General features: G+C 43.6%; 1 protein-coding gene across 5 annotated transcripts in view; it reads left to right on the forward strand.

The window, feature by feature from the left end:
• Positions 1-19,113, forward strand: part of pcnt (pericentrin) — a 33,893-nt gene that overhangs the window by 8,294 nt on the left and 6,486 nt on the right. For 4 of the 5 annotated variants that reach the window (XM_068717931.1, XM_068717934.1, XM_068717932.1 and 1 more), the window contains 39 exons: positions 43-138; positions 294-437; positions 704-932; positions 1,142-1,218; positions 1,326-1,623; positions 1,748-1,848; positions 2,671-2,782; positions 3,004-3,130; positions 3,373-3,492; positions 3,586-3,664; positions 3,768-3,872; positions 4,323-4,434; positions 4,539-4,579; positions 4,668-4,802; positions 4,940-5,186; positions 5,264-5,414; positions 5,695-6,148; positions 6,238-6,435; positions 6,545-6,616; positions 7,375-7,473; positions 8,094-8,246; positions 8,964-9,110; positions 10,741-10,901; positions 11,164-11,336; positions 11,485-11,666; positions 11,775-11,937; positions 12,064-12,306; positions 12,763-12,995; positions 13,181-13,288; positions 13,586-13,606; positions 13,972-14,208; positions 14,295-14,468; positions 14,693-14,845; positions 15,462-15,641; positions 15,749-16,774; positions 17,829-17,999; positions 18,170-18,338; positions 18,578-18,912; positions 19,004-19,106. In XM_068717931.1, coding sequence (XP_068574032.1) covers positions 43-138; positions 294-437; positions 704-932; positions 1,142-1,218; positions 1,326-1,623; positions 1,748-1,848; positions 2,671-2,782; positions 3,004-3,130; positions 3,373-3,492; positions 3,586-3,664; positions 3,768-3,872; positions 4,323-4,434; positions 4,539-4,579; positions 4,668-4,802; positions 4,940-5,186; positions 5,264-5,414; positions 5,695-6,148; positions 6,238-6,435; positions 6,545-6,616; positions 7,375-7,473; positions 8,094-8,246; positions 8,964-9,110; positions 10,741-10,901; positions 11,164-11,336; positions 11,485-11,666; positions 11,775-11,937; positions 12,064-12,306; positions 12,763-12,995; positions 13,181-13,288; positions 13,586-13,606; positions 13,972-14,208; positions 14,295-14,468; positions 14,693-14,845; positions 15,462-15,641; positions 15,749-16,774; positions 17,829-17,999; positions 18,170-18,338; positions 18,578-18,912; positions 19,004-19,106 — 7,129 coding nt within the window. The remainder of the gene's footprint in view (positions 1-42; positions 139-293; positions 438-703; positions 933-1,141; positions 1,219-1,325; positions 1,624-1,747; positions 1,849-2,670; positions 2,783-3,003; positions 3,131-3,372; positions 3,493-3,585; positions 3,665-3,767; positions 3,873-4,322; positions 4,435-4,538; positions 4,580-4,667; positions 4,803-4,939; positions 5,187-5,263; positions 5,415-5,694; positions 6,149-6,237; positions 6,436-6,544; positions 6,617-7,374; positions 7,474-8,093; positions 8,247-8,963; positions 9,111-10,740; positions 10,902-11,163; positions 11,337-11,484; positions 11,667-11,774; positions 11,938-12,063; positions 12,307-12,762; positions 12,996-13,180; positions 13,289-13,585; positions 13,607-13,971; positions 14,209-14,294; positions 14,469-14,692; positions 14,846-15,461; positions 15,642-15,748; positions 16,775-17,828; positions 18,000-18,169; positions 18,339-18,577; positions 18,913-19,003; positions 19,107-19,113) is intronic. The other variant, XM_068717933.1, reaches the window with a different exon arrangement.

Raw genomic sequence — 19,113 nt, forward strand, 5'->3', positions numbered from 1 at the left:
CTTGTAATTTCCTTGATATGTTTATCTCCATAAATTCTTTAGATTTCTGAGTCCAACAATCATCTGCAGTCTGAACTGCTGAAGCGGCAAGCTATTATGGAGGAAGAACAGAAGAGACAGATCAGCCTAATCAAACAGGTATCAGAATTGATGAATCCGAACACTCCCGGGCAAACACTTCACTCTAAGATAGACGTACTACGGTGGAATATCCCTTCGTTATTTAGCATTTTACATTCTGTTGAAATTTAGTATTTTCCGCTCGTCACTTCTGCCATTGTGTCTTTCCCCAGGTGACTGAACGTGAGCACGAGAGGATGGTTTCAGAGCTGACTGCCAACCATGGTGAAGAGCTTAGTCACCTGAGGATGGAGGTGTCCTTGGAGCTGAGGGAGAGCATGGAGGCGGCCCACCAGGCTGAACTGCAGCAGGCACAGGTATATTAATATATACTGTGTGTGCACACGGCACCAAACATCTTCAGCCATTGCTTATATCTGTTTCCTCACAGTCAAGTGAATTAGAATGACTTTAGGGGCTTAGGAATTCAACTTTTACTCTATTGGCATGGGGGATAAGGGTGTCTGTTAAATGTTAATATAACACATAACTGTCTTTTACCCCAAGCATGCAGTCACTGCTAGATTTTTAACTTATGTACCTTTTAACTTGTATTTACGTTGTACTTTTCATTCCCTTTTAGGTCCAAAAGAACAGCGAGCTTGAAGCCTTGCGTCTGAGCCTCACTAACGTCGGCATGTCCCAGCTGGAGCAGGAGACGTCTCTCACCAAGGTCTCCTCTTCCCCAAGGGAGACCTTCGCCCAGGAAAGTGCACTTCTGCAGGCCCGGCATCAATTAGAACTGGACCAGATCAGACGGCAGAACCAGGAGCAGCAGGAGAGACTGTGTGAGCTGCACCAACAAGACATGAGTGAGTGCGTTTCCAGTTGTTTAGTCTGTGTTCCTTTGTCTTTTACTTGTGCCTGTAGGTGCACTCAACATGTGTGCCATTATGGCTGTGGGTGAGTCACCCTTATTCTTTGGAAAACATGTTCAGGGCAAAGTAGAGCACAATGACGGATGTAACCTTCAAATTCTTTGACGTGGGTGAATCTTTTCATTTGCTTTGTGTATGTTCAGATGAATTGAAGCAGCAGTGGGAGACTCGTGTTGCTCTGGAGAGAGCTGCCATGGAGGAGCAGACCAAAGAGATACAGGTCATTTGATTACTGTGAATCAAATGCTATTTAAACATCTGTACTGCTATTTAATTATTTAGCATATTTAGGAAGTTTTTCCATCTTTAATTCATCTTGGTCATCAGGCTCTGAGGTCAAAGTGGGATAAGGAAGCGGAGAGCACCCAGTCGGACCTCCAGACATCTCTCTCAGAGACCCAGAGCAGCCTTACTGCCACCCAGACGGAGCTCGCCAGCACCCATGACTGCCTCACCCAGACCAACAAAGCTCTAACTGAAGCCCAGTCGGCTTTGTCCCAGACCCAGTCAGAGCTGCGGGAGTCATGGACCCGGCTCCAGGAACTCCAGGCCTCCAGTAAGGAGCAGAACCAACAACTGGAGGAGGAGCTGAAACAAGCCTGGGCTGACAGAGATGCTGCCGGCCGTGAGTTGCCTACTTTAACTAAGGCTGCACAATCTAAATTCATTATTGTAATAATGAAAACATACCATTTTAATCTATCTTCTGCATGGAAATAATAATTAAATGTTATGATGTTTCTGCTTAGGTGCTCTGGAGGAGCTGGTTTCTAGTCATAAAGCAGTGCTGAAGGAGAAAGAGCAGCAAGTACTCCACCTAGAGGAGAAGAAACGGCAACTGCACCTAGAGGTGAGTTCACTCAAACACGTTGACATGTTGTTAACATTTATTTCTCATTTCATTCCACAGGCCCTACCATTAAGTAATGGAGCTTCATATTTTTTTAATTTATTTTTTTATTTTATAGACAAGCTAGCATCAATCTATAAATGATGGGACATTTTTCAATCTTAAAATTGAAATCCACAATACAGTAATTTACAGCAGCTGCGGTTCCATTCACATATTTTATGCACATTTTTAAGTATCGAATAAGACAAGATGTATGGAAACTGCAAAATTTGATAAAACTTCCTAAATTGCGCATACAGGTTTTTTCACTTCTTTGAGGTGGTTTTTACCTTTTTTTTGTTTTCTTTTATTTTCTTTTTTTTCTTTTTTTTATAGAAAAATAAATGATTCGTCAAATGGATTATGGAAATGGTTTTGCCGAATAAATTCTGAGGTAGTGTACATTTAAACCACATGACTGATCAGTTGTTTCTGCTGTTGCCATCTTCACTTGATATATTCATCTTGCGACAACATGAAACGTGGCTAGCTAAATCGCATGTATCAATTAAAACCAGTTGAAAGAAATTTATGAAGATTTCGGCCAAGGCGACTTGTTTTGTTTCCGATTCTCAACCTCTACTTCCTCTACTCTGTTTCCTGGCTCATTACGGCTATGTGTAAAGGCTTCACCGCAAACTTCTGACGTAAAATTACACAGCCAAGTTTATGCGCCCCAAACCAGTTGATGGAACTGCAACATTTCAAAATTTTGTTTAACTTCGCTTGAGAATTGAAGGAAAACATGGCTTGTAACAACGATTCCTCTCTGTAAACTAGGTTACACACCTTCAAGAGGAGAAGACCTCGGTAAAAGAGAGGTCGGAACAAGAAGTAGGTCAGCTGTGGACCCAGCTGGAGAGCATGAGGACCAGTCGCCAAGAGTTGGGAGGTGAGATTGATGCAGCCTGACATCTGCTTGACGATGCTGTATTTTATTCTACTGCATGTCTTTAAATACTTAGTTAAGATATTAAAAAAGTTCCATAGACAAGGTGTATAAAACATGTTGCGTTACTAACGATGGCTTTTGTCTGTGATCAATTTAACTTAATTCCAGTTACTGTGCTCTTACCTTTTCTATCTTTGTTGTCTCACCTTATTTTTTCACAGAGCTGAAGGAGCAGCTGCTCGCTCGCTCATCTCGTGTCGATGACATTGAGCGCCTGAAGATGGAGTTTAATGAACAGAAACGGGAAATCAAAGAGCAGAATGAGGCTGAGCTGGAAAGCCTGAGGAGGTATGAGAGCACAAACAAGGCACACACAGTCTGGACGCATCATTGCCTACCTGCCTGTCCAGGTTTGAAATGTGATGCTTTAGAATAAAAACTGATATTTAAACTGTGGTGGTTTATCCCTTTTTGTGCTTTGTTTTGGCCACAGTCTACAACATTTGCCAATTATCTGTCAATTGTCCTCTTCCTACCCTTTTTACTGACCCCATGCAAGTTATAAATGCTTTACCTTAATCCTCCTTTAGGTACTTTGAGCAGAGAATGCGGGCAACAGAAGAGAGCTACAGAGAAGAAATTGCTTTGCTTCAGCTGAGGCTGGTGGAAAGTGCCTTGGAAGACTCCGTGCTTAAAACAGCAGATGACAGGTAGGCCAGTATATCAGTCTATAATACCAGATACATGTACTACAAACTTGGATTCAATTCTTTTAATAATGGTACATTGTGGTCTCGTTTCAGTCTCATATCTCAAGGCCAAGCTGAAGAGGAAAAAGATCATGGGCTTTCTGATACTAGTCTCAAACAGGAGAAACACAAGGTATGTACATACTAAGTTTTAATTTTTCTGCACATTTTTTGCTGCATTTGTTTTGTGATCTTGATCACAAGGTAACTTAAGTGTTGTGTTATTTCTGACTCAGGAAGCGCTTGATTGTTTGCGCCTTCAGCTGGTGGAGAAACACACAATGGAGCTTGCCAATCTACAATCATCTATGGCTCTTTCCTTTAAGGAAGAGCTGCGGCAGGTCAGACTTCAAACTTTGATGTCTCTATTTACACAAAAACAGAATACAAACCTAATATGGGAGAGGCTCTTGGCACACAAATGCTAACCGTTGAAGGCAAAGAGAAACGTTGTCGTCATAGATTTTAATATTGTTTGAATACGGGATATTTTTTAAGACATTGTCTCCTGGAATCCATTCAAAGTGTTTGTGCATGGTGTGCATTTGGTTTTATTACATAAAAACACAAATAGTTGCCAAAAATGAAAAAAGAGATCTTGAGAGCAAGACATTTAAAGCTACACTTTGCGCAACTGACTAACCATGGAGTGAAGTGAGCGGGATTGTCCATTTTTGGAAAGTTACAGAAATTCCAAAGCTATTCGACTGTCCGACAAGCAGTTCTATTGGTGTACACTGGCCCTTTTACTCTCTCACTCACTTGTTTTTACATTATTACTCATGCATTAGGTGCGCTCGGACGTCACTGACCAGTACTATGAGGAGCTGCAGGAGAAGATGACTCGTCATGCCCTGGCGCTAGAGCAAATCAGAGCCAAACTTTCTGACCGTCATTTACAAGGTACTACACACACATACACACACACACACACACACAATGTTACAAGCATGGTATTGAGAAGTTTCTAAACTTAAGTATCGACTCCTCAAATGTCCTTGTCGCAGAGCTTACCAGAGTTCGTTTGGAGGCAGAACAGCAGGTTGAGGTGAGATTTGAGAAAAGATGATCATATAATCTTTACAGTAAATTACATTTAATGGTCCATAATGCAAGATTGTGTTGATTTTATTCAGGCGGAGGTAGAACAGAGGATGTGGTGTCACACTGAGGAGCTGCAGACCAGGCTGACCATCATCCACACTCTGGAGAACAGACTGTCTGCCTTGACTAAGCAACATGATACAGAAATGCAAAGGAACACACAAAAGGTACACACTCGTATACAAGCCTGCATACTAGAAAGGTGCAAATATACTGACGGCTATATAGAGAACGTGTATATTGATACAATATGGGCATTTCAAAACAGTGTTACTTATGTATATGTTCCTGTAAACTCCTACAGCTGAAACAGGAGTTTGCTGGGGAGCTCGTTCATCTCGAGGAAGCTCTGAAACAGGAGAGGGTGCATGTGCACGATGAGATGAAGAGGCTGAGAGAAGAGCTTCACGAGAAGCATGAAGCTGAGCTCTCTGCTCTTAAGTCAAACCTTCACAGAGAGACGAAGAAGGAGACGTCACGCCTTGAAAAAGCACTTCATGAGGAGAAGGGGAAGCTAAAGTCTCTACAGGCCGCACTGGACAACGATGAGAGTAAGATCATTTTATAAGACTCGCGTGGGTTTTCAGTAGACTCTCTAGCTTCTAACACGGGTGTGTTTGTCTTTTAGGCCCACAGGTCCTGATGGTGCGTCAGAGACTGGAGGCCCAGTATGATGGTGAGCTACAAAGGGAAAAGAGCTGCATGGCTACAGAACTCAAGGAGCTTACTGCTCTCCTCCAGGAGCAAGGGGAAGAGCGGCTACGCCAAGCACAAGAGAGGTGAGCTCTATGGAGGCTCAAGATCATTAAGTCTTGATTGTAGCTGGAGGTCAATGGTTGGACCCCTACACATGAGTCATGTTTGTATATGAGGAAAGAAATATCCAGCATTTCAGCTACAGTGCTGCTATTATGGTCTGAAAAGTGAATGTTCTGCACCAAGTCACTGTGGACTGGTGTGTTTTTCCTAAAATCACCTTCAAGTTTCATGTTCATGACCCTTGAAAAATGCTTTATATTGAGTGATTTGTGGTCTTTTTATTTTATTTTTTGTGTTCAGGTTCCAAGAGGAAACGGCAGTGTTGGAACAGAATTTGGCCCAAAAATCTGAAATCTCTCTGGCAGAGCTACAGAAAAAACATCAAACTGTACTGGAACACGAGAGAGAAACACTTCTGAACAAACACTCCCAAGAGAAGGACACACTCGATGCCAAACACAAAGCACAACAAGATTCACTTGGTGCCAGTCACAGAGATCAGCTTACAGCTACTGTCGCTGAACTTGAATCCAAACACAAAGCTGAGCTTGTCTCCTTGGAAGCAGCTCTCAATTCCAAACGAAAGGCTGATCTTGAAAGTCTGGAGGCTGTTTTTCAGGAAACCAGTCAGGCTCAGCTCGAGGCTTTAGAAGCCGAGTTGACTCGCCAACACCAGGAAGAGAGGGATGAACTGGAAAAGAGGATGCTGGGTAATATGGACACTTTGGAGGCCACGTACCTGAAGGAAGTGCAAGTAAGGACACAGAAATACAATGCTGTTGTTGTTGTTTTAGGATTTAAAAGTACTTTTGAATGTCATCGTCTTTCTTTTTCAAATTACAGACACTGCGTGATGAAATGGTGCAGCTTGAAGAGGGACATCGTCAAGACATGGCTCTCCAGAAGTCACAACATAAGCAGATAATGGAGCGCCATGGAGCAGATCAGCTGTCAGTCAGAGAGGAACTGAGGAAAGAGCTGGCTCAGGTGCACATAGAGAAGTTTAGTGCCATGGCAGCAGAGCTCAGCCACGTTCACAAGGTGAGAAGGAAAGATTGGTTGGTGTTATACAGTCATCAGTCAGATTATCCATCAATAAGCAGAAATACAGATCTACTGTACAACTTCACCTTCATAAATGTTCTTACAGACTGAGCTGGCTGCTCAAAAAGAGGCCTTAGATACAGAACACTGCAAAGCCCTGGAGACTCTTAAGAAGCAGGTATTTACCCAATCATCCCGACACCACTTTTGTTTTCTAATCTCTTCAAAAGCCCACATTTTGATTATCTTCCCATGAGGACAAAGATGAAAATGGCTCAATAGTTTGAAGTTAACATGCTGATATGAATAGGAAATATTGATTATTAATTTTTAACTGATCAGATCCAAACATTCAATGTCTTATATTCATTATCTAGTCACAAAAAAATTATTCCTGTTGATTGAGAATATATTTGTGGCTGATGTCCATCACATACTACTGCACATGAAAGCACCATTCTCTCAGATTTGCCGTCATTCCCCAACTTGAAACAGCATTTCCTCAGTCTTTACAAAAGTAGAATATGTAATAATACAAAATCTATTTTTTTTTGGGGAGACAGAGAAAAGAAGCTGTTGAGTAGCTAGATTGTATCACTAATTGCTAGTGTAGGAGCCATATAACGATATATACCATGAGACAATAAACTGTGAATCTTTATTATCTTTGACCTCTGTGGGTAATGCTGTACATTTCTGAGTGGTGCTGCTTTATGGTAATATTGGATTTTTAGGATTTTTACAGCATTGTAATAAAGTATCTTATATTAGGTATTTGATCCACCTGTTATTTTTTTGTATTGCTTTGCAATTTGATTCCTAGATCATTTCGTCATGTTTCCATGTTTACAAAAAAAAAAAGCTTTTTCAATCCTACTCTTTTCATGTTGTTTTAATGTTCAGCAAGATGTGATGTGTCTTTCTCACCTTTCTCAGGTTTTGGAAGTTGAGCAACAACACAGCACTGCTCTTCAGGAGCTCTCGCATACCTACACGGTTGAGAAAGAGCAACTCATTGCACTGCAACAGCTCCAGGTGTGTGTGTGTGTGTGTGTGTGTGTGTGTGTGTGTGTGTGTGTGTGTGTGTGTGTGTGTGTGTGTGTGTGTGTGTGTGTGTGTGTGTGTGTGTGTGTGTGTGTGTGTGTGTGTGTGTGTGTGTGTGTCATGAGGGAGCATCACGCTACCTCTTTGTGTGTGTTTTGAATTTGTCTTTTTTTTCCAGCGGGAGTTGACATGCAGTGCTCTGCCTGGCGGGTAGCCTCGTCTCTGTGGCTCTTACAGCCCATTAGAGAAGGGATTACACTGAATTATTCTCCATCTTTCATAATGGTGTCTTTGGGTGACCGTGGCTAAGTGGAGAACAGGGCCGCCTTTCAATCAGAGTGTCAGCGGTTCGATCCCCGGCTCCTGCTTCGCTAGTCTCATGTCAATGTGTCCTTGAGCAAGACACTTAACCCCAAAATTGCTCCCGTAGCTGCGTCTACGGTAGATATATACTGAATTGTAAGTCGCTTTGGATAAAAGCGTCTGCTAAATGTCCGTAATGTAATGTAATGTTGTGTGAGGCAAAGAGTATTTATTTAGTTTGAATCTGAACATTTGACCCAACTGCATATTGTGGTATTAAACAAACCCATGGCATGTGACTGCTCCAGGAGTTGAGGGCTGTCTCTGCGCGGGAATTGGAGGCATGTCGCAGGGAGCTTGAAGAGGAGTCATTAAGGCAACGTCAACACTTCCTAGAAGAGGTGGAGCTCCTCAAAGTCCAATCAGAGGAGAGACTGCACGACAGGATTAATCAATTGAAGGTAAAAGAGGAGACGCCTCGGAGCGATGAGGAAAAAAATGACAGTGGGGATAGCTTCGAAGCTTCCTTACGCTTAAGTTCTTTAGTATTTCAACATCTTTTAGGCAGCCATGTTGACAACATGTAATAATTTTTTTATGGAAAATATGATCTTTGTTGTGTAGTTATTTGACTCAGAGTGCCTGTTTAAAACATTATGTAATATCGCTGGATTATTGTGTGTGTGTGTGTGCGTGTGCGCGTGCGCGTGCATGCTGTGGCACTGCCCTCTCTAAGCTCCAGCTGCACCATTTCATTCCTAGGCATAGCTCTTGGTTGGACTCTGTCCCGCTGGAGCTTTATTCAAACCCAGTTTCCACATAATCCCACCACCATCATCATCATATATGTAGAAGTGTTCTCGTCCGTCTGTCTCTCTGAATCTGTGTCCTGGGCTGTGTTTGTGTTACTGCCATCTACAGTGGCTAAATGGGATGGATCTAAGCTTTTTATCCTCTGATGCAGAAGGTTTTAAGGCTGAAGGTACTTTTTTTTTTTTTCAGACATTTGGCATTTGACCATCTGAAATGTGCAAGCCAGTAGTCGGCCGTAAGCCAGTGAGACATGGCTGGAGATCTCTTTAGCTGAGGAATAAATGAGCCAACACTGTACTACAGCTTTTTAGGATGATGATCTGCATCTTTTAATTGATGTACTAACATCACTGCTTTGTTTGAAGACGGAATTTGAAGAGCAGAAGGAGGCGGAGCTTGAGGACCTGAAGCGGGGCTTCACATCTGAACAGGAGGAGAAGGAGCAGAGCTACACGGGCAAAATGAGCCAGCTCACTGTCCAGCTGCAGCAACTGGATGCTGTGGTGGCCCAGGTACTATACGCATGCACGCACACATGCATACATTACCTAGCCAGTCTAGTGTTTTCATAGGTTTTACGATTCTTTGTGAATGAATAAACTGGCACCAGCAGCTTCACTTTGCTGGGGACAAGATTGGACATGCCTGAGAAGAATGTGTTGCATCGTGGGTGTTGAAGCTCAAAGGACAAAATTAATGAATTGAATTAGTGCATTAGAAGTTATAGGGACTTGGAAACTGTAAATACAAGATAGACAGCCTGGGAATTGAGAGTGAAGAGAGAATAATGCTGCTAAGGCATCCATAGGGTAGTTTTTCTTTGCATGAGTTTACGTCTTGTTTAAAAAGATTGTCGTATCAATGAAACTCTAATCTGGTGTGTTTTGTGGTCCTGCTCTCTTAGTTGAAGCACGCAGTAGAACTGAAACGACTAGTTGGGTAATCGATTAATCATTGGTAAAATAATCAGCTATTTTGATCAACGGTTAATCTTAAGTGTGGAGATTTTCTTTGTCTTATGTCACAGTAAACTGAACACCCCATGGTTCTGGACTGTTGAACAGACAAAACATTACTTTGAAGACTATCCTGGGCTTCAGGAAATGTATTTACTGACATTTTTGTAGATTGGAAGATTAATTGAGCTTTATTGAGGCTTACTTCATAATAAACTCTGTAAATCCATTATAGATCTTGTTGGCACAACCTGCAATAATGTGGCGTGTGTGTGTGAGCATCTGTTTCCATGGCACCTTCCTGGCTTGACTCTCGATAGCAACATATCCCCCCCCGGTTAGCAAAGAGAAGCTTAAGAGAGGTTGGGAGGGTGCTGTTGTCAGAGCAACACCATTGTTTTGTTGAGGCAGGTGGCTGCATGAGAAATGTTTGATGGTTTGAGGGAGAGGGAGAAAGAGAGGGAAGACCTGGTGGAAGGAGAGGGAGAGACTGTAGGGGTCGAGGAAAGAAAGGTAAGAAACTGGCTTCAGAGACCTGGAAGAAAACTGAGAGACAGTGCAGCAGTGACTCCAGAAGGTAGGTGTGTGTGTGTGTGTGTGTGTGTGTGTGTGTGTGTGTGTGTGTGTGTGTGTGTGTGTGTGTGTGTGTGTGTGTGTGTGTGTGTGTGTGTGTGTGTGTGTGTGTGTGTGTGTGTGTGTGTGTGTGTGTGTGTGTGTGTGTGTGTGTGTGTGTGTGTGTGTGTGTGTTATTGGCTGGTTTTAACGGAGGAGGAGTGTGTTTTGTGTCTCATAGCGGATGTATTGAATGCGATTTTGGTGCTGGTTGTTGTCTCTGGCTGAGGTGGATTTTTCTGACAATCAACATCTGGTCTTGATTTACTTTTGAATGCAGAGCATGCCTTCTGCTTTTGTCATGCTCTTGGCATGGATAGTTTGTCGGTGATGTGATTTTTGTTATTTCCATGTGAACCATGTGAGGCTTTGAACAAACAAAATGAGATGGCAGTAAGCCAGTCTTTATTTGAACAGTTTTGCTTTCCATAATTTGGGGTCAATTTGTTGTTTTCTTCCCTCTCTGGAACTCATTTGCTCACGTGGATGTTTTTAACAAGGTGGGAGAGGTGCAGGTAATAGGTGTGTGTTAAGTGTTTGTAGAATTAACCGCTATCTCTGTCCCCGTTTCCAGCTGCGAGCAGAAGTTGGCTGTCTGCAGGGGGAGTTAGAAGGGAAGCGCTCAGAGATGGAGACTTTGGACACTCTCCTCCAACGAAGGGAGCGAGAGAGTCAAGAGGGAGGCAACCTTCTAAATATGCTCACCAATGACTTGCAGACTGCTAAAGAGGAAAGGTAAGTGGTGTTGTGGACATTGTTCTGTGTTTGTAGCATTTACAGCTGGGTGAATTTTATACTTTAGGGTGAGAACACCAGCTATCGCTTAATATTCCCTTGTGACTTGTAGGTTTTCTGTTAAATGTATGACCTGACAAGCTAATAGCAACATGGACTAAAGAGATTACAGATTCAGTATTTGACTCTATTGAAAAAATCCAGACGCCAGTGTGTTAAATGTAGAAAATAATTAGTTTGCACATCACTTTTGGTTTCCCAGACGTAAACTGTACAAGGCCAATGAAAAACTGAAGAAGGTGCTGATTGAGATGATTCGCAGCACCATTACAACAGAAGACCTGATTGGACAAAAGATCAGTGCCAGAGCCCAAACATCTGAGCAGGCGACCCGTCAGAGGAGCTCAATGGGGAACAAAGATGTACAAGAATCCGGTTTGTTGGCATTTCATTCATTCTGAATTTGCAATGCATCCTAGTTTTTGTTAGATACAGTTATACATAAACATTCAGTTCTTCAGACGCCATGGGGCTTTTTTTTTAAGATATATGTACAATTTCTTTTGACTTCTTCATTTTGTAGGAATTTCAGTTGCGGACGTGTTTTCAGAAGACATGGAGCTGACCCAGTTGCTCTGTGAGAGCCTGCTGGTTTCAGACACTCAGATCAATCCTGGAGGAGAAGAAGCGGCTCTGAACGCCTGCAGCAGACTGCGTCACACTGTCGAAACACTACTGGAGCTGCTCAACCAGGCCAACACGCAGGTAAAGGATGCAGAGAGCTCCTGATATCTCGACAATCCACCCAAAAAAACCCTCTTTCTTCTCTGTAGTATTGTCTGCTTTCTAATGGTGAGTTTCTAACTTCTCCAGCTGGAGCAGACTCATGATGTCCACCTTTCTCTGGAGGAAAAGTTCTCTCAGGGCAGAGAGGACTCAGCCCAACTTATTGAGCAGCACAAGCTCCTGTTGGAGCAGCTTGATCAGGAGGCGAAGCTGAAGAGCAAACTCCAGCTAGAACTTCACAAGGCAGAGGGTGAGCACTATATACTTGTTGGCTCTGTTACAGTAGTTAATCCACTGACTGTTGACCCCACGCAAATTTCACCAGTTGTACTGAAGTTTAAACATAACTTTAAAGGTTTCCTCTGCATGTGTTCAGGGCTTCTGGAGGGCTATGTGGCAGAGAAAGCACTCCTAGAGGAGTCTCTGCAGCAAAAGGAGGTACAAGAGGGAAGACTAGTGGAGGAGCTGGAGGACCTGAAAGTGAAGCTATACCAGATGCAGGCCCTCCCCACAGAGCTGGAGAACCTCAGACTGAAGCTTCAGGAGCTCAGTGAGGAGCATGCGCTGCTCCTCCGTCAGAAGGAGCACCTCTCCGCTGGTCTGGGGGAGAGGGAGAAAGGTGAGCGGGAGCTAGCATGGAATCATTCGTCTCTTGTCTGTGTAAAATATTACATGACCTCTTTTAGTGCGCTTGACTGCACACTTATAATAATGTCTGTGCTCAGATGTGTCTTCTCTCCGTAGGCTGTTGGCTCAATTTAGATCCTGATGCAGGTTTGTGGGTCAGAGTGGAGTGTGATGAGGGGGTGGGGATGAATATGCAGTACATTTGCCGTGCTGTGTGAGGTGGCTGTTTGTGCCAGTAGTTTGTAGCAAAGACTCTTTTGAGCGCTGTCTTTTTTTAACCTCTTATACAATATCGTTGTTCGGAGCTGTCAAAGTGAATGCATTCAGTGCCTTTTTCAGGAGGAAAAGCACAGGATGTGTAATATGTATTTAACTCCTATTGTCTCCCTGGCTCTGTGTATATTTGCATTGAAACAATTGCCCTAACATACCCTTTTTATTTTTCAAGCTCTGCTAACAGAGACGGAGCATTTAACCCAGGATAGGCTGGACTTGCAGCGGCAGGCAGAAAAGGACCACAGCTCTTTGTCGCTGCGCCTCAGGGCTCTGGAGAGGGAGCTGGAAGAGCAGGAAACGAAGGGCCTGGAGACGGAGCAGCATCACAAAACCCACACCGAAGACCTCAACCAGCGCGTCCAAGCACTCGAGAAGCAGCTGAAACACGACAGGCAATTTATAGAAGTGAGTTTTTACCAATTCAAATAAATATTGCTTTAAATATCCCTTAATTTACAGTCATCTAAACATTTCCTATTATGATCTTGCATTCTCGCTTCACTTACTTTCTAGTGTTATTTTAGAGTGTCGCAGGGCATTTCTCATGTTGCAGACACAGTCATTCACATCACTTGTTCCGGTGCGTATAGGAGCAGGCTGTGGAGCGTGAACACGAGAGAGACGAGTTCCAGCAGGAGATCCGAAGCCTGGAGGCCCAACTGAGACAGACAGCCAGCGTGGATAACAAAGGACACAGGGTGAGGCCCACTCATTCTAGCAAGTATATACGGTAACATCTAATGGGTAATATTTCTCATCTGGACATTATCTCACAAAATGCTTGTGTTTCTAGATAGAGAGTGCAGTGCGTGTGCGTGTGCGTGTGTGTGTGTGTGTGCTATTGATGTGTTTTTGAGATGAGTGTCTATGACACTGCTCATGGGATTATGAAGCATACATGTAGTACTTACAGAGGTTGAAGTGATGAATGCATCGTTTGTCATGAGCCTGACTTTTGCCATGTGTTTATCCCTGTGCTCAACGGATCGCTGTAGTTTCAGGACTTGGTTCTGCAGGTATGAAATCTAACTAGCATACTTCTCCTAGCTCCTCTGACTCTTTTGCATGGTGTGTATTTTACATCATTAATCCATGCAATCATCCATGGATTCATTTTCACTGCTTATTTGTGCTCGTCATGCGTTCTACATTCATTCCTATTTAATCCTTCGTTTGTTAATATTCATTCGCTTCTGTTTCGCTCTTCATTTGTCTTTCACCTACATGTCACTGCTCTCTGGAATGGCTTAACTTCCATGTTCGGTACTAGCGGCTGCAGATCTGGAATGGCTAATTTATCTGCACATCATGTAGTTTTCACTCTACTTAAAACTATAGAAACTTGTCATCCAAAATGTTGCCCCCCTCTATGTCTCTGCAGGTGGAGAGTCTACAAGCTATCATTAAAGACAAGACAGATGACCACTTCTCCTTGCTTGCATCCAATCAGCAAGCCCAGCGCGATCTCGCAGAGCGCAATGAGGAGATAGACAAGCTAGCCGGACGAATCCGAGAACTAGAGCAAGCTCTGCTGAACAGCACTGAGAGTCATAGATCTATGACTCACCTGGAGCAAGAGCTCCAGAAAGCAAAGTTGAGAGAACAGGAGCTCACACAAGTAAGAAGATTGTACACTTGAACTGATCAGTCACTCTTAATATACCGCCACTCTTTTTCCTCACCAAACGTACTCCCTTCTGTCAGGATAAGCAGGCACTGGAGCAGCAGCAGCTGTCGAACAGGCTTCAGATCTCCGCCTTGCAGTCCAAAGTGGATGAGACGAGACACTGTTACCATGAAAACACGCGCGACCCCACTCAGGAGCTCAGCGATGCGCTGGACACCGCTCAACAGAGCCTGCAGAGCAAAGAGCAAGAGGTCTGTAAGATTCTACCCAAAGCCAGTGTTCTGTAGCAAAGACGATTTGGGCTGATGAGTGGCGGTTGTTTGATACATTCTGCTGCAGCGCCACCTTTTGTTACAAATGTATATGCAAACTTGATCCATCTTTTAAAAGTCACCACTAGGGAAAGACACGTTTTAACCCACTACCATAAACTATGTTGCTTCTATATTTAATAAGTAATGTTATGTCTTTGTAGGTCGAGGTCCTGCTTGGCCAACTGGAGACGGTGCAGAGGGACTTGAGCCTCAAAGAGGTTGAACTAAAACACCTCGCACTACAGCTGGAGCTACTGACCAATCAGAATGCAGCTCAGGTTAACGAGCTCCAAGAACAGATTGCTGCCCTAAAGGTAAGCGCTATTTCATTATTTTCGTCATTTTTTTTTAAAGCTGCTTAGTAAATACTTGGAAGCTCTCCTTCACTGAGTTTATTTCTGTACCCCTTCCCAAAACATATCTTTTTTCCAATTAGACTGACTATTGAAGATCTTACAGGACTAAAAGCACTTTCATGTACTTTGGAAAAGTCCTCTTCCGTAACATCCTAGACACAGTTTTTTTCAAACAAACATTTGTTTTTATTTTTGGGCTTAACTACCTAAGTAAACAGTAGGAACTTGAATGGAGGAAGAGGGATAAATACTTGGGGTATATATAACAATACTTGGGGGGTATATTGGACTAAACTGGTCAAAATGGATTGTTTACATATAATCCCACATATTAGACATTTGAGTATACTTCATAAACACACTTTACAGTGTAATGTTTAGCCTCTCATTGAGTCTGTATGTAATTGTATGTATCTATTAATAATCCCCCTAGAATATTTTTTGTTTTTCTCTCCTCTTTAAAGGTCTTCATGATTTTGTTTATTTTAATTCTCTCCTTAATAGTTAATAAAACAAGAAAGAAGCAAAAAAGAAATCCTTAGAATTGAACTGGTATGTACAACTCTGCTTGCAGGAAAATGTGTCCGCTCTCATCATACTCAAGAAGGAGCAAGAGGAGCAAAGCGAGGTGGAGGACACAGAGGAAGAGACCCTCTCCTCAGCATTTCTCCAGGAGAAGAACCAGGAGATCGACCAGCTCAACACGGAGATCCAAAAACTGGAACAGGAGTTGGAGAACACCAGGGACAACAAGGTCAGAATATGTGCACACAGAAGATGTGCAGACTGTGTGGAAGTGCCTGCAGTTTATGAGGAAAATCTAATTGTCTCATTAATTGTTCTTGTCTTTCTGACAAAAAGGCTTTGGAGGCGGAGCTTGAGGATCTGCGCTCACAGGTGGAACACCTTCGGTCTGAAGTCACGAGAGTGCGTCAGGACAAACGGGAAGAAGAGGAGCGCCTTCATGAGGTGATCAGCACGCTGCAGGCCGAACTCGCCACATTAGGCCCCAACCTGCATGAAGTCAGTGACTCTCAGGATGGTGACAGCATTAACCCCTCGCCGACTCCCAGCCCCGAACCGGACCACTATACCATCCAGGGACAGGCGAGGAGGGGAGGGCCGAACAGCCTGAAGCAAGAGCTCAGTCTGAGTCGCTCTGCCTCGTCGCGTTCCCTTCGATCTCGTCTCAAGGCCCTCCAGACTCAGCTGGAGACCGCGGTGGCAGAGAAAGACGGACTGGAGCGATTACTGCTCACCCAGGAGGAAGATTACAGAGGACACGGGGAGGAGTTCGGAAGGAGGCTGACAGCTGAGCGGGAGAGGGCAGATGAACTCCAAGGTGTCCTCGCTGTCAAGGAAGCTGAGCTGGAGGAAGTCAAAGCCCAGAAAGAAGAGGAGACGGAGAAGAGGAAAAGGAAACTATCTGAAGAGGAGGGGGAAAGTTGCAAAATTCAAGAGATGAGCACACTGCATGAGAAGAACGTCCACCTCAGCTCTAGGGTTATGGAACTCCAAAAGAATGAACAGGAGAGCGTGACCGAGATCGAGACTCTAAAATCAAAAGAGCAGGAAATGCAAACCGAAATAGAAGTCCTTCGAGAAACCAGTCTCACTCTTGAGAGACAGGTCCAGGAGGTTAGGGCCGAGATGGTCGACATGGAGGCACTGGTTGCTGAGGAAAGGACAAAGCTGAAAACCCTCAAGACTGTGATGGGAGAGCTTTCTGCTGAACGGGAGGCACTGAGGAGGAGGGAGCGGCAACTCCAGGAGGAAATTGAAAGGCTCAGGCAGGAAGTGGCTTCCATGAGAGCCTGTATCCAGGACCTGACGGGTCGACTCAGTGAGAAGGAAACCAGTCAAGAAGAGGCTCAAAAGGAAGTGCTGGTGAGTGTCAATCCAAGATCCAAACAGTAAAATTTCAAATTTATTGGTGCGACCTCCTTTTAACTTCCAAATTGAATTATAGGCCTTTCAATAAAGGGAATGAATATCTAGAAAAGAAGCAAACCTAAGAAATTACCTGAGATTTTGATGGTGTAAAAAAGGTTTGTTTATATTTATAAGTTTATAAACACAGCAGTGAAACTATTTTATTTTCAGTTACTGTAATTATGTCTCTGAATATAAATGACTTAAAAGGTATGTGGTAAATGCACTGACGGTGCTTTTTTTATTCTGGTCATGAGAACCTGAACAATTCCTTTTCTTCAGCCTGTGCTCCAGTTTTAAAGTCATTCAGAGAACTTGGTAAACCTTTATCAACAGGCCCTGAGTCCAGACAGCAAATTATCTTGCTGCTGCTCTTTTTTGCTAGCGTACAGCTGTGCTAGCGAATGCAGGCGAAACCACATCTGGTTGTAGTTAACTGCCGTAACACGTCACACCACAGCGTCACTCCTGAGACTGCAGGCTCTTACTAACACAGAGGAAGTGACATTAAAATGAGGAAGCAGCAGGAAAATCTTTGGTAGCCGTTTTGTTTGTTTTTTTTAAAGCGCCAATGCAATTTATTTTTCATTTTTTTGCATTATAACTTGGCAGGATGTGGTAAGGAGAAGTTGTAGTCGTTAAAAAAGGATTACTGGAGGCTGCAAAGCATTTGTTGGGCCGCTGCACGTCTTTGCATTTTGATAAGTTGATAGTTGTTTGTAGCAAATGTAGCCGTTGTTGTTGTGTACTAAAGATGTTTCTAGAGGTGTATATAAAAGAATGCGTCTGAGTTAAAACACAGCATGTACATGTGGTACTCGTTAAATAGGTATTTATTTTGCAAATCTGCAAATTGGTTGTTGCTCTTATGTAAACGGTAGTTTTTTCCAGGAAAAAACGAAAACTATGAACAAAATAAAGTCAGAATATGGTATGGATATATGTGGATGCAGGGTGCTTCATGAATACTGAGAAAGGCTGCTAATGACAATGTCTCTCTTTGTCTCAGACCCATGCTGAGGTGACTCTGGCTAAAGCAGACGCTGCCTTGAGACAGAGGGAGGCTGAACTCGCCAGACTGAAGGAGGAGCATCAGGCTCTGAGGGCTGAGCTGACTGCGCTGAAACAGGGTCTGAGTACCAGCTCAGAGAGGGCTGAGAAACTACACGAGGAAGGACAGGTGGGAATATATGAAAACTGAACAGAATATTAGATACAAGTTGTAAAGCAGTGGTGGTTAATCTGTCTTTCTGTATGGATCCACTGTTTGTTGTGAGATTTGAAATCATGGCGGTACTGGATTGAGTGTAATAAGCTGTATTTTAATGTTAATGTATTTCTGTCTGTCAGACCAAAGACCGTGCCTTAGTCGACCTGGAGACTGATAACCAGCGGCTGAAGGCGGAGCTTCGAGGTTTACAAGAAGACCTGGCTGTACAGGAAGAGGATCTATCCTGTCAGCAAAGAGAACTACAACAACTCAGACAACACCGACACCAGCAAGGATACCCACAGAAGGGTGAGCACTTAGCAGTCCTGCAAACATATACTCTGCTGTTATATTTTCACATTCACACCAATGACAGAAGTAATTGACTCCAAGTGTTACTATCACCATGTGCATCCTCGTCTGCATGCTGGATGGACAAAACGTAGAAGAACAGCCCCATAGTGTTATTAGAGGTTCTAAAACTCTTTTACCTGTGGAAGTGTGGAAGTAACATGTTCTCGTAATGATTTATTTTCTTCATCCATCAGATATTTCTCACACAGCTTTTGAGGATGTTGTGAGCGTGTCTCATGACGAAGCCTCTCTGAGCTCTCCCGAGGTTTTAAGGAGACTCGAATGCTCCGAAGACAGAATCCCAGAACGGTTCCACGCCTCTGCTCTCGGCTCTCGTCTGTCCGACTTCAGTGCCCTGAACAGCACAGGCCTGGACCTCCACCAGATCAAGACCTCACCCAGGGTGGTGATGGAGCCTCCACACTCCAGGACCATCACACCAGATCCACCCACACAGAGCACCCACTCCCCAGGCTCCGTGTCGGTATCTGACAACTTCTCCATGCTCGACTCGCTGGACACTGATAAAGTATGTTAGTCTAAAACTTCCACACATGCTTCCTTTGGGGCATTTGGTCATTTGGTTGGTTCAGATGTCTCTTGTAATTCTTTTTTCTTAGGTGCGTGAATTGGAAGAACTTGATCTAACAGCACCTCCATCCTCCCTGGGCTCCACCTCCTCCTTGTCGGCACCAGAATGGGCCAGTGATGGATATGGCAGCAGTGAGTA

This window comes from Cebidichthys violaceus, unplaced genomic scaffold (assembly GCF_023349555.1).
Source record: "Cebidichthys violaceus isolate CVI_PGR_0920_01 unplaced genomic scaffold, fCebVio1.0.p SCAF_22, whole genome shotgun sequence".
In the NCBI taxonomy this organism is placed as follows: Eukaryota; Metazoa; Chordata; class Actinopteri; order Perciformes; family Stichaeidae; genus Cebidichthys; species Cebidichthys violaceus.